This window comes from Elaeis guineensis, chromosome 15, assembly GCF_000442705.2.
Source record: "Elaeis guineensis isolate ETL-2024a chromosome 15, EG11, whole genome shotgun sequence".
NCBI classification, from domain to species: Eukaryota; Viridiplantae; Streptophyta; class Magnoliopsida; order Arecales; family Arecaceae; genus Elaeis; species Elaeis guineensis.
In genome coordinates this window covers 57,962,077-57,978,523 of record NC_026007.2, presented here as the reverse complement: position 1 = coordinate 57,978,523, position 16,447 = coordinate 57,962,077, and the positions used below count along the sequence as shown (strand labels likewise).

General features: G+C 34.7%; 1 protein-coding gene across 5 annotated transcripts; it reads left to right on the top strand.

Moving 5' to 3' along the window:
• The first annotated feature begins 10,871 nt into the window (after positions 1 to 10,871).
• LOC105032241 (uncharacterized) lies at positions 10,872 to 16,447 on the top strand. 5 transcript variants are annotated; one of them, XM_073249441.1, is made up of 4 exons: positions 10,872 to 11,192; positions 12,125 to 12,387; positions 13,844 to 15,692; positions 15,868 to 16,447. In XM_073249441.1, the coding sequence occupies exons 2-3, from the start codon at positions 12,328 to 12,330 to the stop codon at positions 14,759 to 14,761; spliced, it is 978 nt and encodes a 325-aa protein (XP_073105542.1). In that variant the 5' UTR covers positions 10,872 to 11,192; positions 12,125 to 12,327; the 3' UTR covers positions 14,762 to 15,692; positions 15,868 to 16,447. The 5 variants fall into 5 exon arrangements, with proteins under 5 accessions (XP_073105542.1, XP_073105543.1, XP_073105544.1 ...); XM_073249442.1 differs by having other exon boundaries at positions 12,030 to 12,387; XM_073249443.1 differs by having other exon boundaries at positions 10,872 to 12,387; positions 13,844 to 15,440; positions 15,532 to 15,692.

The window sequence follows — 16,447 nt, the reverse complement described above, 5'->3', positions numbered from 1 at the left end:
ATAATTATTTTATGGGTTAGAAAATGAATTTACAATAAATACATAAATAGTTTGGGTTAGTATAATGCATAAGTTGAAGATCAGACAATTGAGTATCGCACAACATCTATAATTCTTCTTAGTCGACATATTAATTAGTACACATGCCACATTAACTTGTACACATACTATATTAACTTGTACTTTTCAAAACTTATGTCGAAGTACATACTTTCCTATCATGATGAGTGGAACTACTAGTGCAATAAATTTATGGGAAAACTTGTAACCTTTCAGGATGATCTCACTTCCAACCATAATGTTTATATAGAAGTAAAACAAATCAAATGCAAAGAAAGCCTTATAGATTACAAGTATATCTATATAAACTAAAAAATTAAATTAAAGGCTAACAACTATTTACTTACATAGTATTTTCATGGGTTTAAATGCCACTAAAAATGTCATGAAAAGTTTCTATGAAAGATCACAAAAAGTACTAAAATCCAATATTTTCAAGTGCGGCAAAATATAAATAAAAGTTCTATATATATCTTTCCCAGCACTTTCAAATGCTAGTAAAAATTTTGATAAAATATCTCAAAAGTACTAAATACCCCTCATTAGAAAATATCACAAAAAAATATAATATTTAAATAAAATAGCAGCTATAGATGGTTTTTCCAACATTCATAAGTGCTGGCAAAGACTATGGTACTTTGAAATTGTTGGAAAAGATCCATTTAAAATGTTGTCAAAAGAACTAAATCCTTCGTATTTTATAAATGTGGAGATACAATCTCCCACATCATATTAGCCAACACTAGTCCCGTATTTTTAAAAAATGCGAGGAATGTGATGGATGATATTTTTTTAATTTTTGCCAGCACTTTTAGAATGCAGGAGATTCCATAATTTTTTGTAATATCGTTCAACTATCTCATATGGCTAGACATGATATAAAAATTAGGATAAAAAATAAATAACATCTTGTATTTTACCTCAATTTGCAAATATCCTCCTACATCCTGAATTGTTGTAACGTCAACCTTAAATTTTTCAAATTGTAATGTCCCCTACGGACCTTTCAATTTTGGGAAAAGCTCACCACCGATACTATGTGGCATATTTTTTGGAGTCAAATAGTTGATATGATTTTATTAGATTATTTTAAAATAAAATAAAATTTGTTGTGGATTTAAATTAGTCTAATGACTAAAATATCCAAGTTTCAATCTGAACTTCATCCATTTTTTCAATCCTTCTCCCTATGATGGTTGTACAACCCCCACCAGTGACCCTCCAACCACCACGTTGCCACCCCTATTCCCCTAGCTACCATTGCCCCCATCCTTCTCTCCTCTTTCTATTTCTTCATCCTCTTAATTTTCCCTCTCTTTCTAATGATTGATAGTAGAATTTCAGTGATTGCCATATTGTTTCCTTTTCGACCACTTTAAGTGATGCTTCTTTTGGAACCACTTCTGAAAAGATAAAGCCCAACTCCTTCAACTTAGAATAGTCTAACTAGTCTTTTTAAAGAGCTTAAGAGTTTACTGTAGTATCTAATTTTTAAGCTACAAAGGAAGAAGATAGAAATTAGCAACTAAGATAATGAACGAGGAGAACTACGGATTTAATATGAAAAGAAGTTTTCTTTTCTTGCTAAAAACCTCAAATTTAGAAAGATTTGAAGACACAAAATATTTAATTAAGTTAATGAAAAATGATTAATATTATGAAGGAAAGCATAGTTTTGTTCATAACTAAACTAAACAAATGAGACTAAAGCTATAGAAAGATGAGGTGTTACAAAGTGGACGATATAAAAGGAGTGACAAGAATATGATATGAATCTCTTTCTTTCCTATATTTTTTGTGTGATACCCTGTTCCTAAGAAAATTAAGCCCATCCGATTGGCCCACTAAGTCAAAAAAAAAAATGAAAAATGAAAAGAAGACTCCCAATAGGAGTCTTCTTCTTCGATGAATCTCGATTGGAATGGGAGTCCTAGAACCATCGGAGCCCTAGGGCTCTCTATAAATAAGTCTCCCCCTCTAAGACTCTCCATCGACGATCTTCGAGCTCGATTTCTCCCTCTTTTTTTTGATTGAGGCTGTGACCACCTTTGCCTGTGCTCGCCAGAAATTGAAGTCAAGACACCGTCGGAGCTTAAGGTAAGCCCCTCTCCTCCTTCCTCTCTTCCTTCTCCTCCTTTCCATGGCTTTGCGCACCCTCGTCGGCTGTTTGATTCATCGAAAAATCCCACAAAATAAAAACTCTATTTTTGTCCCTATTTGACCGAACTGTATTCTTTCTTTTTTGGCCACCGACACCATCATTTGCGGTGTCTCACCCCTAGGTTTGGACCCCCACCTCTCTACTTATCTTCTCTGAAGGTCATGATCATCGATGATCAGCCAATGATCGAAGAAATTCAAGAAAAGAGATTGGGTTCCCTATTTTTTGATTTTTTTTTCTAAATCTCCCATCGGCCGAGCCTCCCTGCCGGCGATCTCTTGCCCCCTGCTGTCGGTCATCACTGTCGAACCTCCGGCCATGCTGTCGCACCTCGTCAGAGCACGAGCCACCAAATCCCCCCCTTCGTGTCCCTTTTCTGTTCGGCCAGGAAGAGAAAGAAGAAAAGAAAAGAAAGAAGAAGAAAAAGAAAAAAAAAGAAAGAGAAAAAAAATTTCTCTCTCTCCTCTCTTCTCTCTCTAACTGCATCATGAATCCTAGGATAAACTTGAGATAAAAATAAGATAATCTATAATCTCTTTAAAATCCATGTAGTAGGTTGGATCCCAGTCCGATCTTTATTTGAAATTTATAGCATCTGATCACAGTTAATCCGTATTGAGTTATCTTGATATGATCTCTGATGATCTTGATCATGATTGCCTCTTTTAAAGGATATGAAGATTCTTCTCTACTTTCTCTCTCATGATCGACTTTTTCTCTCTAAGAAGGTCTATGAATCCTGTATCGAATCATATTTTTATCTTCTAGGGACTCATGTTGAATCTAACAAGATGATCCGAAGTTGCTTTGATATCCGTACTGTATGTCAACCTCATTTGGCCATATCAATTATCTTTCAAATCTATTATTAATAAATTTTATTGATTGATCTTGACTTTGATCTGATCTGTGCTCTACAATTTCTTAATCAAGTTACTTAAATCTGACCCTCATATTAGAGACCCTGAATTACCCTGATATCTGGATGGTCCGACACATCCGTCAACAGTCCTCTTTCCTTATGATTTAATCTTATTATATTCATAGAATAAAAATTGATGATGATTTGGTATTTTAAATAGGATTAGCTGATCCTTCTAATGAAGTCTGAAGATCTAAAATGAACGAAATAAGTGAATCTTATGCTCTTTATTTATTTTTAAATAATCATATTTTTTATATAAAAAATTATTATTGATGAAATCATATTTTTTATAAAATAAAGATTAGCATATGTGATATGAAAAAGTATATTTTATTATGAGCATTGATTTCATGAATATATTTTATAAAAATAGCATGATTATGAAGTATGAATTTTATTATTTTTTCACCTATGTATATGTATATTTTAAGAAAAAGATATAAAGATTTTAAAGGCTCTCAGATAGTTATGAACGAATTTCTTCGGAAAGATCGACATCCAGAGCTAGCATCCACACGAAACATGGCTCCACCAATGGGTATAAAGTTGGCACATGAAACAAGAACTCTGTCGATTAAGAAATATGATTCTATCACGGGTATAATAGTGATCTTAACATGAATATCTGTGAGTAATATTTTGAAATATGATATGAATATATGACAAAAATGATTTATGATTCATGATTGTGAAATATACATGATTTATACATGCATGATGAATTTATAACTTATTTTATTATATGCTCTATAAAATATTTTATTTTTATAATATCTATTACTTTCTAAATATTGTATTACCATGAAAAACTTATGCTTAATCCGATAAAGAAGCGCAAGTTCTATTTACTGGGCTAGTATAGCTCATATTCCTTTTGTTTTCTTTTTCTTGTATAGAGAAATAAAGTTAGGACCGACGAAGGAAATCCAAGCTTAGGGATCTGCAAAGCGAGTTTGAAAAATCTAGTAGCGGAAGTTTAGTTTATTTTATGATCACGGATTTGTAGTTATTTATTTATTAATATTGAGATTTGGGTTGGTACTTGCTTTTAGATTTAGATGCTCTGAACCAATATTAGTTTAATTATTTGATGAATAATATAATTAAATTTTTTATTTATTAAATTTTAGCTAATTATGATTGATTGGCTTCGTGTTATCGTGGGCTCCATCCCTTCGGTAGCATGGCTGTGTTATGTCCCAGATTTGGGACGTGATATTTTATGGTATCAGAGCCTAGATTATGATTACTTGTGACTGTAGTTAAGTGATTAAGACATGATATAAGTAATATCAGAGCTTAGGTTATGATCAATAGAGACTATGACTTAAGTGGGATTTAACTATAAAGATTATGATCATAAGAAATATGATAGAAGTAGCAAAAAGAATTCAAAGTTTGGATTTCAGATCAATATGCATTATAATAAAATTTTTGTATAAAGTGGTTTACAAAGTGTATTAAAGAATTGGATAAATTATGCTTTGGATTTTAGTAAATAAGGTTTGACTTAAGTATAAGAGATGTTGACTCTGTATATATTGATATGTTGTATTGAGTATACTCGTAAAATTATTATTTAGATGATTTCAAAGTTCTAAAACTTAATATGGATGAAAATCATAATAGCTTTTCAAATTTTGATATTAATTATTTGATCATTACAATTTTAGATTTATTAGAATAAATTTATTTAGGATATGACTTAAAAAAGAATTACATCATACAAAAAAATAAATATTTTTTGAGTATTGAACCTATAAGATGATCATATATAAAAATTTATGGGTAAATAAAATATATATATATATATATATATATATATATATATATATATATATATATATATATATATATATATATATAAGATTGGATGACATGCACATATTAGTGGAATCTTTAATAATTTGTATTACCTCTTTTATATTAGATTACTTGATCTTTCTTAAGTCTATTGAAGATAATGGAGTACATTGATTATTTTAAATCAAAGTTTAGGTTTTGGAGCTGATCTAAAATATCTTGCTATTATCAAATTTTTGAAAGATTTATATGAGTTTTTAGTAAATAAGCGACAAGATTTTATATCGATTTATTTATTGATGTAAGAGTCGTGATGAAAAAAGCTGTCCATAAGAGATATCAAATCGATTCTACTTATAATGATATTGACTTGAGATCTTCTAATTTGTTGGAGGTTTAGATTAATCATTTTATAAAAAAATGTTAGTTCGGAATTGTCCCAATTATTAGAAAATCTAGAGTTAACTTACTCCAAATTAATTTTAGATATATTGAATTCTAGATGAGTGGTAAAAGCTTATGCAATGATTTTAAATATAGAAAGTAGATCAAGATTTAATTTTAATGTGGCATGTTCGAGGAATAGTAAAGATAAAGAAACTTAAAACTTTATTCTAATTCTATCAAAAAAAAAGATTAGATCTTTTGCTAGGATTCATTCGATAGCCTTAAAAAATTCGAGGGGTTTATATCAAAATGCATAATAAAAGTATAGTGGTTGAATTATACTAAAATTAGTTAGAAATACTAATGCAGTAAGAGATATAAACAAAAATTTGATTTTTGTAAAAGAGACCATCATTAATAAATGAAAGGATAAAATTATTGATTCTTTGACTTATTTAGATGTTGCAATACTGTCTTTGATAATTGATTCTTTTATTACAGCAATGGTTAGAAGAATTTTGAGCATCTAATGCTTTAGACTTTTCTATGTTTATGAATAATAGATAGGATCGATTATGATTCTCATATAAAATTAATCAAAAGTAAATAATTTCATAGATATAAAATTATGAAATGTCAATCTAAGATTAAGAGATCAAAGAAATTCATTATCTTGCAACTAGAAATAATCTAGTTTCAAAATACCGCATAATTATTTATGTTGAAAACTAATGGAACAAGTACTTTAGGATGTAAATAATTTAGAAACTTAAGGACAATACGAAGGTTATGTATTTTAATGTTTGAAATCTCAAGTATACTAAGTTTCGAGGATGAAATTTTTTTTAAGGATAGAATGTGATACCCTGTTCCTAAGAAAATCAAGCCCACCCGATTGGCCCACTAAGCCCAAAAAAAAAAAGAAAAACGGGAAGAAGACTCCCAATAGGAGTCTTCTTCTCCGGTGAATCCCGATTGGAATGGGAGTCCTAAGATCATTATGGCCCTAGGGCTCTCTATAAATAAGTCTCCCCCTCTAAGACTCTCCACCGATGATCTTCGAGCTCGATTTCTCCCTCTTTTCTTCGATTGAGGCCGCGACTACCTTTGCCTGTGCTCGTCAGAAATCAAAGTCAAGATACTGTCGGAGCTTGAGGTAAGCCCCTCTCTTCCTTCCTCTCTTCCTTCCCCTTCCTTCCATGGCTTCGCACACCCTCGTCGATTGTTCGATTCGTCGAAAAATCCCATAAAATAAAAACTCTATTTTTGTCTCTGTTTGACCGAACTGTATTCTCTCCTTTTTGGCCATCGATGTCGTCGTTTGCGACGTTCTCACCCCTAGGTTTGGACTCCCACCTCTCTACTTATCTTTTCGAAGGTTATGGTCGTCGGTGATCGACCAATGATCAAAGAAATTCAAGAAAAGGGATCGGGTTTCCTATTTTTTGATTTTTTTTCCAAAGCTTTCATCGGTCGAGCCTCATTGCCGACGATCTCTTGCCCCTCACTGTCGGCCGTCACTATCGGACCTCCGACCGTGCCACCGCACCTCGTCGGAGCACGAGCCACCAAGTCCCCCTCCCCCCTTCGTGTCACTCCTCTGTTCGGCCAGGAAGATACAGAAGAAAAGAAAAGAAAGAAGAAGAAAAGGAAAAGAAAAGGAAAAAAAAAAAGAAAGAGAAAAGGGTTTTCTCTCTCATCTCCTCTCTCTCTCTCTCTCTTTTTCTCTCTCTAACTGCATCATGGATCCTAAGATAAACTTGAGATAAAAATAAGATAATTTAGAATCACTTCGAAATTCATGCAATAGGTTGGATCCTGATCCGGTCCTTATTCGAAATTTATAGCATCTGATCACAGTTAATCCATGTTGACTTACCTTGATATGATCTCTGATGATCTCGATTATGATTGCCTCTTTTGAATGATACGAAGATTCTCTCTCCACTTTCTCTCTACTTTCTCTCTCTATAAAGGTCTATGAATCCTGTATCGAGTCATATTTTCATCTTCTAGAGACTCATGTTGACTCTAACAAGATGATTCGAAGCTGCTTTAATATCCGTACTGTATGTCAACCTCATTTGGTCATATCAAGTATCTTTCAAATCTATTATTAATGAATTCTATTGATTGATCTTGACTTTGATCTGATCTGTGCTCTATGATTTTTTGATCAAGTCACTTAAATCTGACTCTCAAGTCAGAGACTCTGAATTGCCTTGGTATCTGAATGATCCGACACATCCGATCAACAATCTTTTTTCTTATGATTTAATCTTATTATATTCATAGAATAAAAATTGATGATGATTTGATATTTTAAATAGGATTAGCTGATCCTTCTAACGAAGTCTGAAGATTTAAGATGAATGAGGTAAGTAGATCTTATGCTCCTTATTTATTTTTAAATAATCATATTTTTTATATAAAAAATTATTATTGATGAAATCATATTTTTTATAAAATAAGAATTAACATATGTGATATGAAAAAGTATGTTTTATTATGAGCATTGATTTTATGAATGTGCTTTATAAAAATAGCATGATTATGAAGTATGAATTTTATTATTTATCTACCTATGTATATGTATGTTTTAAGAAAAAGATATAAGAATTTCAAAGGCTCTCAGATAGCTATGAACGAATTTTTTTGAGAAGGTCGACATTCGGAGCTAGCATCTACATGAAACATGGCCCCGTCAACGGGTATAAAGTTGGCACATGAAATAAGAACTCTGTCGATTAAGAAACATGACCCTGTCACGGATATAATAGTGACCTTAGCATGAATATCTATGAATAATATTTTGAAACATGACATGAATACATGATAAAAATAATTTATGATTCATTATTATGAAATATACATGATTTATGCATGTATGATAGATTTATAACTTATTTTATTATATGCTCTTTGAAATGCTTTATTTTTGTAATATCTGTTACTTTCTAAATATTATATTATCATAGAAAACTTATACTTGATCCGATAAAGAGGCGCAAGTTCTACTTACTAAGCTAGTGTAGCTCATATTTTTTTTGTTTTCTTTTTCTTGTATAGAGAAATAAGGTTAGGACCGACGAAGGAAATCCAAGCTTAGAGATCTGCAAAGTGAGTTTAAAAAATTTGGTAGCAGAAGTTTAGTTTATTTTATGATCACAGATTTGTAGTTATTTATTTATGAATATTGAGATTTAGGTTAGTACTTGCTTTTAGATTTAGATGCTCTGAACCAATATTAGTTTAATTATTTAATAAATAATAAAATTAAATCTTTTATTTATTAAATTTTAGCTGATTATGATTGATTGGACCTCATCTCTTCGGTAGCATGGCCATGTTATATTCCAGATTTAGGGCATGGCATTTTGAGTTTCTGATTTTGAGTTAGAAGATGCCGTTAGAGGTTGGTTTGATTGATGTACTGTTTTGATCTCTTCCTTATAGAGTCCCAAACATGAGTGCTCTATTTCTTTTTAATTTTCAAACTCTAGTTAAGCATCTCTCATCTATGTAACCACCTCATCATGAATATATTCTCATTAATAAATCCATAAAAGAAAAAGAGAATATGATATGAAAAGAGCAAGAGATGAATGCAGAACAAAGAGAGGCTTCTATTTTTTTTTCATCCTAATCTCTATTTCAAAAGAAAATAGTAGGTAAAATAACAAAAGAGGGGAAGGTTGAGTGTTTCAGAGAGAGAGAGAGAGAGAGAGAGAGAGAGAGAGAGAGAGAGAAGGGGTGGGGGAGGCTAGGATCCATTGAGTACCGAAAAAATTCTAAACAGAAATTAAAAGAGCCAAAATTAACAATAAAAAAGAGAGGGAGCTAAAATAAAGTTAAGAATCTGCCTCGTCACCTCCATCCGTCGGGCATCATCACCCCCATCCTTTTCTCTTCGTCTTATTTTTCCTCTCCCTTTCTTTCCTTCATTGATGGTAGCCGAGGGGCCATTGGTGGGGATTGTACAGCCGTCATAAGGAGGAGATTTGGGAAAAGGAATGAAGTTAATATTAAGACTTGAGTATTTTGGTTATTAAACTATTTTAAGTCCACATCAGATTCTATTCTATTTTAAAATAATCCAATAAAGTTATCTCAGCCATCTAACTCCAAATACTATGCTATGTGGTACCGATGGCAAGCTTTCCCCAAATTGGAAGATTGGTGAAGGACATTGCAATAAATTGAAAAATATAATATTGACATTACAGCAATCAAGATGTAAGAGATGTTTGCAAATCAAGGTAAAATAAAAGATGTTATTTACTTTTTATCCTAAAAATTAAGAATAGAGCGGGCGTAAAACTAATAAATCTATTAATTAGATCTAAATTAACTTTTCCCTTAAAAGTAATGGGCACTAAAACACCAAACTCAAAAATAATAAGAAATTATTTTTCTAATAAAATAAAGAAATCAAAATCATCAATGTTTCAAAGGATTCTAACATATCTTAAATAATTATTTTTAATAGTTTGATATTAGTCATTGATACATCTCATATTCAACCTGCATGACATGATACTAGTGGCCAATTATAACTTAACATGGACCAGCCATGGAGCCTTTCATCTCGGCCTACTAGTTTCCACTACATGGTTATCTCGAGGGCGTGCAGAGAAACTCGCATCTGCCTCTACTCGATGATAACTGGTTTATAATGGAAGAACGACCCCTCTAATCATGAGATCCATATTTCATCATACCATAAGAAACTCTAAATATGCAAGCAGTTATCCCCAATCTCCCTTGCACATCATTAGTGCAATAGACTCTAACTATCACCTATATATAGTCTTCCTTAGGAGCCCTCTAGCTGAGTCTTTCGAAATCTTCATGAGTCATTCATAGCTCTTTGAAGTTCGACCAAGTCTCTAAAGAAACCTCTGAGCTATTGAGTTCCTAGCTCGTATGCTCGGAGAACCCCTATCAGTGAAGATCTACTCCAGAGTCTCTCATAGTTCTAAATTGAATAATGTCCCAAAAGGACTAAATTTCTCCTGAACTCACAAAGCTCTCTTTCGCCCGCATAAACTCCGACTTCCTACTCACCTTCATTGTCTTTTTGATCTCTCTCTTCTTTTGTACTATCTCTTTCATAATTTCTTTCATTCTATCGAGATAGACTAATTTGAGCATCAGAGCATCTCTATTGAAAAACCCAAGTGATCGGTGTGGTGTTTCACGTGCTCAAAGATTTGGATTGTGATCCAGCCCTCTCAGCCGACTACTCCAAGGTCTCTAATTGGTTTCTAGATTTTTTGAGTCATCACTCCCTGCTTTTGATCATTAGTTTCAGCTCGCCGATCTGAACCAGCAAAATAATCATGCAACATCTATCTCCATCATACGTATAAAATACTAATTATCAACTTATGAAGATAGATACTTTTGGACGTATACTGCCCGTTATACTGTAACAATTAAGTCTCAGTAGCTTCCAATATGATTGAATTCAGGTGTTATTCAAACCATGCTTCTAGTGGCAAATATGCTATACTTTTCATATTGGCCGTCCATCCGAGTAAATATTCGTTGCAATTCAATCAAAAATCGAAAATCGATGAATAACATGGGTATCATGAAGTACCAGTTCTCGTTGGTTTGTTACAAATTTCACATGATATCACCGCTGGAACGAATATTTACTCGTTCCACTCCTTCCAAGTTTCCTACCATTAGAGAAGAACCAGTTCACCCTCTTCATGCGTCTAGGGTTGGCGTTTCTGTAGGCCTTGGGAGCTCCTCTCCTTCTCTCCTTGTCTCGTTCGGCTTATTCCCTCATCACGATCCAAATCATCCGAAGATGATTCCATCGAATGACGCAGCTCCCGTTCCTAGGTTTAATTGGGCCCCTTCCTTTCGATTTCCTTTCATTGCCTCTAATTATAGCGACGATGCTTTAAGTTTGTGGAAAATTAAATGCTCTTGTGCCCTAGTTGATGTCACGATCTGGTCTAGGGTTCAAATCTCTGGATTTCTGTTGCATTTGATTCGAACCTTGGACGTTGTCTGATGGTTCATCACAAACGGATTGGGTTTTGGGGGGTACTTGTAGATGTGTCTAGTATTGGAAATGTGGCATGATTTTGTGTTTTGGTTATACTTTTATTTGTGAGGCATTGCTGGTATGCAGATCAAAGTTCAGACCTTTAGAGCATTGATATTATTGTAGCTTGCTCTAAGAACCGGTTTACCATCTCTTCCCATGGCTCCTTATGTTCTTGATGCTATTTATTGTGAAGGTTTTTAAGGTTTAGCAGTCATTGCAAAGGCTAGGTTGATTGGTCATGTGGTTTTGAGAAATATTAAGTTTCTTATGTAGTGCCAAGATGCATGATTTCAACATGCTTGTTAGTCAGGTCACTGTGCTGCTGTTGCCTTTAAGGAAATTTCCCCCCTTGTTTTACGCTTTTTTTCATAAAATGGTTATCAATTTTTAGATATACAAAGAAATCTTCATAGTCCATGTCTGATTCTATGCTCCTCTAGATTTTGGTAGGATTTTGTGTTTTGCTGATTCTTCTTATGAAAGCTGTTTGAATGATGAAATGAATTAATATATCAGATATGTTAGCTTGCATTACGCAGCGTAGGCAATTTGCCCAACTGACGATGGTTCTATATGGAGTTGTTATGAGATTTTTAATTTCTGACCTGGTGTCCTCTTCCCTCTAGCTGTAGTGCAGCATTTTTGATCTTATATCATTTAGACGGGCAGTGAAGTTGGAGGAACTATATATGACTCATTTGGATAGTCATTGTTGCTGCAGTTTGTCATCTGAAGAGCCTCCTTCAGAAATGCATTGTCCTGGATTTGCTGAATTCTCAATATTCTGATATAACATCAGCTATGCTACTTGAGAAAGAGGTTGCAGATGAATTAACTGAAAATGAACAGGCAACAAATGGTTTGATGGAGGCTGCCATTAGCTAAGAGAAAGCACTTAAAAGAGAGCTAGAATACCAGAAATCAATGGAAATGGCTCTCTTGCAATCTTCTGTTGACTCTGGGTTACTCCATACGCCCTCTCAAGTAAGAACCTGTTTCTTCATTTTTATAGTTCGGTAACAAATACTGGAAATCTGTTCTTGCATTTACGTAAATTTTTGAAGTCAGTTCTTTTTGTTTCTGCGGACATTAGAATAGTAGGCTTAATATATTGTATTATTAACAAGGCCTTCCACATGTACTCATTGTTGCTACCATTAGTCTTTCTGTTTTCTTTTGTTTATGTTTATCAATTAGTTCTAGTCTGGGAGTTGAAGTAACAGGATAATACTCCAAAGGTTTTTGAGGGAAAGCATTGTTAATGAAGAGCGGGTGAAAGAAGATAAGTTATTTTAACCTCTGACATTTTATTGACCAGATAGCACTGGCTATCTGCCAGGGTATTTGGAGTGAGAAAAATAGGAGGATCTTCTTTGTTTTAACATCTGACATTTTACTGACCAGATAGCACTGGCTATCTGCTAGGGTATTTGGAGTGAGAAAAATAGAAGGATCTTCCTTGACAAATCTTTGAATGCTGAAGGTGTTTATCTGAAGATAATTGGAATGCGGAACGACCTGGAGATATCTGGCATTCTGGCTCATAAGAAGCTCAGGAGTTCAACAGAGTGGTCAATCTTTTGTAGAACCTTGTAGTTATTGCTTCTCTGTTTCCTTTCTCTTCTCTTTTTGTTCCTTGTATTTGTATTCTTTACTTTATTAATAAACTAGTGGTCTTAGCTTCCTTTTCCATCAAAAGAAAGAAGTCAAACTATAATCAATTCGGATTTTCTTCTACAGTCAGCTCTAGAATATTGTAACTGTTTTATAATGTACAGTTTTTGCCGTGCTTTCACTCCCTCCTCTCCACAGAGTTTTTGGATAACTCCTTTCTTGTTCACAGAATTTCCCGGCCACCATCTTTATGTTACATTTCAGCCCTTCTCTTGTTCCCTTATTTGATATATTTGAGGTCATTTTTGTGTTCTTTTATTTATTATAACTTTGACCAATAAGCCTTGCTGTTCTAGCCATCTATTTGCCATGCTGTGAGTGGATCATGCTTGTTTTTTAGGGTCGCATGGAAGGTCTGGGATCACTCTCATCTTATTTTCTTTTTGTTTTCCTTGCATTGTCAAAATTAAAACATGGCTTCAAGGAATTGAAATTTGTTTAACTTTTTCTCACTTTCTATGCAACCAAGAACAGCTTAAATTATTGAATATTTCACTTGCAGTTGCATGTTTTCTTTCTTTTTGGAATGTTCTATAACCGATATATTACCTGATTGCTTGTGTTACTGGTCAGGGCTCTCTCTTATCTTTGGAAATAGTCAAATTTATATACATAACCTATATTCTGATTTCAAATAGTGCACTATCCCTTCAAAGCATTGCTTGGTATAATGAGCACCTGTTTGTTTGATATGCTTGCGGAAAACCAAGTAGAAATGTGCTCCTTGTATCTTATGCCTGATTACACATTAGTTCCTTTTTTATAGGAATTGCCTCCAAAAGAAAGTCTTATTGGGATAAAGAGAAAAGCTGTCTCTGAAAATCTTCCAGACCAAGCACCCCAAGGAAACCATGATCAAAAGCAGCTGCCAGAACAACTTCAAGATTGGTGGGCCCAACTGCAATTACGACAACCTCCACTGCAGGAAGTCCGGAATCACCATCCTTCATTGCAACGTTTGCAGAATCAGAAGCCCTCTCCTCAGTGTTTAAATGGCAGACAGCTCCCTACTCAAAAATTGGAGTACCAACCACCTTTCCCAGAGCACATACAGAATCGACATCCTCTGCTCAGACATTCACAGGGTCAACAACTATTTTTGCAGAAGTCCGACAGTATGCAACTATCACCAAATCAGGTAGGATCCTTTTGGTGCAGTATCTGCAAGGTGAATTGTCATAATGCTTTTAATCTCAAGTGTCATTTCCAAGGAAAAAAACACAGGGCCAAATGGGATGAGATCTTTGGATTCAAGACCTCTGTGCCAAATAGGAATGAGGTCAAAGGAAGGAAGAATATGAGACATGATGGAAACAACAATTCCTCACCTTCTAACCAGGTAGCATCCTTTTGGTGCAATCTCTGCAAAGTGAATTGTGGTAATTCTTTTAACCTGGAGTGCCACTTTCAAGGAAAAAAGCACAAGGGCAAATGGAATAAGGTTTTTGGAATCAAGAACATGAAACCAGATGGGAATGAGGTCAATGGAAGCACGACTAACACATCTCCAAAGCCAAGTCTTATTGGGATAAAACAAGAAGCGGTATCTGAAAATCTTCCAGAGGGAATGTTCCATGGAAGTCAAGATCAAAGACTGCTGCCGAAACAACTTCAAGGTTCATGGATCCCACTGCAACTGTTGCAATTAAGACAGCCTTCACGGCAGCAGTTGCAGACTTGGTGAACCCCAATGCAACTGATGCATCTTCAAGCACCTTCTCCTCAGGACAACCACCAGATTAATTAAATAATTAACTTGGAAGGGATTTGAACTCCATGATCTCCAGCAAAGGTTTGCTGTATCAGCATGTGCTGCCCCATACCAGGCATACTGTATTGTATGATATTGAACCGAGACTTTGTATGGAGGATGCACCGAGTCGTGGATGCTGAACTGGCCCCATGGGTTCCAGAACCAAGATTGCGAACCATGCTGAGCTTTGAAATCATGGAAATGAACCACTTGATCCAAAAGCTTGAGCTGCTAAGGAATGGATCAAAAGTGTATATTAGCTTTTAGTGAACAAGTTTTTGAAAGTAAGGTCACTGCACTGAACACAAATGAGGTTGGAGAAGCAAGAAAACCATGTTGCATGGTGGTTAAGCCGTATGGTTTAAGGAGTGCAAAAAGAGTGCTGGTGGCTCCGCATTGTGCTGGAAGAAGCATGCTGCTTGTTGCATAGCTTTTCAAAAGAAATAATGGTGCTTATGGTTCTATAGTTGCTGGTGAAGGCTACAAAGTTTGTATGTATTTGTGGATTCACAAATGCGGAATAATTCAAGAAGAATCACAAGTCCTTGGATGATGGCCTACCATGAAAAGAGATTCCAGAGAGAAATGAGGACCAAGAATTGATGAAACTGTAACCATGCACCTTGGTTTATTCCTTGTATGGTTTTCTTAATTTACAGATAATTCTTTTTTCAGCAGTTGATTATGTTTTTCTTTTCAAGGTGGGGAAGCGAGGGGAGATGGTGCGGGTAGACAAGGGATTAATGTTTTAGAGTGCCAGAATGTTACCTGCTCAGATACCCCTCCAACATTGCAGGAGCATGTTGGTGCTATGCATGTGGTGTCCATCCATGAAGTGGCACATCACCACCATGTTGGACAGGTAACTGAGTGGGTAATGGAGTTGTGCTTCATAGCATTTTTCTTTCTTTTCTTTTGTTGTTGGTTAATCTAAAAAAGCTAACTCTTATTTTCCTGCATCTTATTGACTTTCAACTCTTTTCTCTTGCATGGTTATATACTCACATGATCAAGTTACTCTGAACTTTGTGCTTCAGGTATCAAGGCTTTTATTATCCAACTTATTGCTGTGAAAAATGGAGTGAATACCTAGTGACTATGTTCTCCTTGGATTGATCGAGCTTGCTGATGTTGTCTACTGTTGCTGATGGAGCGGCCAATCTGGTAGCCGGTCTTTCTTGTGGTCATGGTGATGGGTACTCTCAACTCCTATCAAAGCATTTATTATGCTGTATCTCTGGAGGAGTACATAATCCTTCATCAGCAGTCACTGCTGTTTGCTTCTTCTTAGGATGCCAATAATCTGTTTCGCAATTTGAGGCGACAAGGGATTTATCAAACAAGAGGATCATAGCTATTAGTGCTCCCTCTCGTTGAGGTGGGGTGAGGTGCTTGGAGGAGGTAGGAGGCTGGCCAGATGCATGGGGCATGCTGGTCATTGCAAGAACAATCATGGCTGATGTGATTTCGTGTTTTCCTCTCTTGAGGGATTATGATGGTTGATTTGATACTAGAAATTAGACAAAATTTTGACTGTATACCCATATTGTTTTTTCTGCAAGTATACCCAAACTATGGTTTAGTTTTAATACACATTAAGCATTCATTCTTCTGGAA

Excerpts from the sequence above, each read along its gene's own strand:
- LOC105032241 (XM_073249441.1), top strand. The coding sequence starts at position 12,328 with ATGGAAATGGCTCTCTTGCAATCTTCTGTTGACTCTGGGTTACTCCAT. Across the intron at positions 12,388-13,843 it reads TACTCCATACGCCCTCTCAA|GAATTGCCTCCAAAAGAAAG; the intron begins GTAAGAACCTGT and ends CCTTTTTTATAG.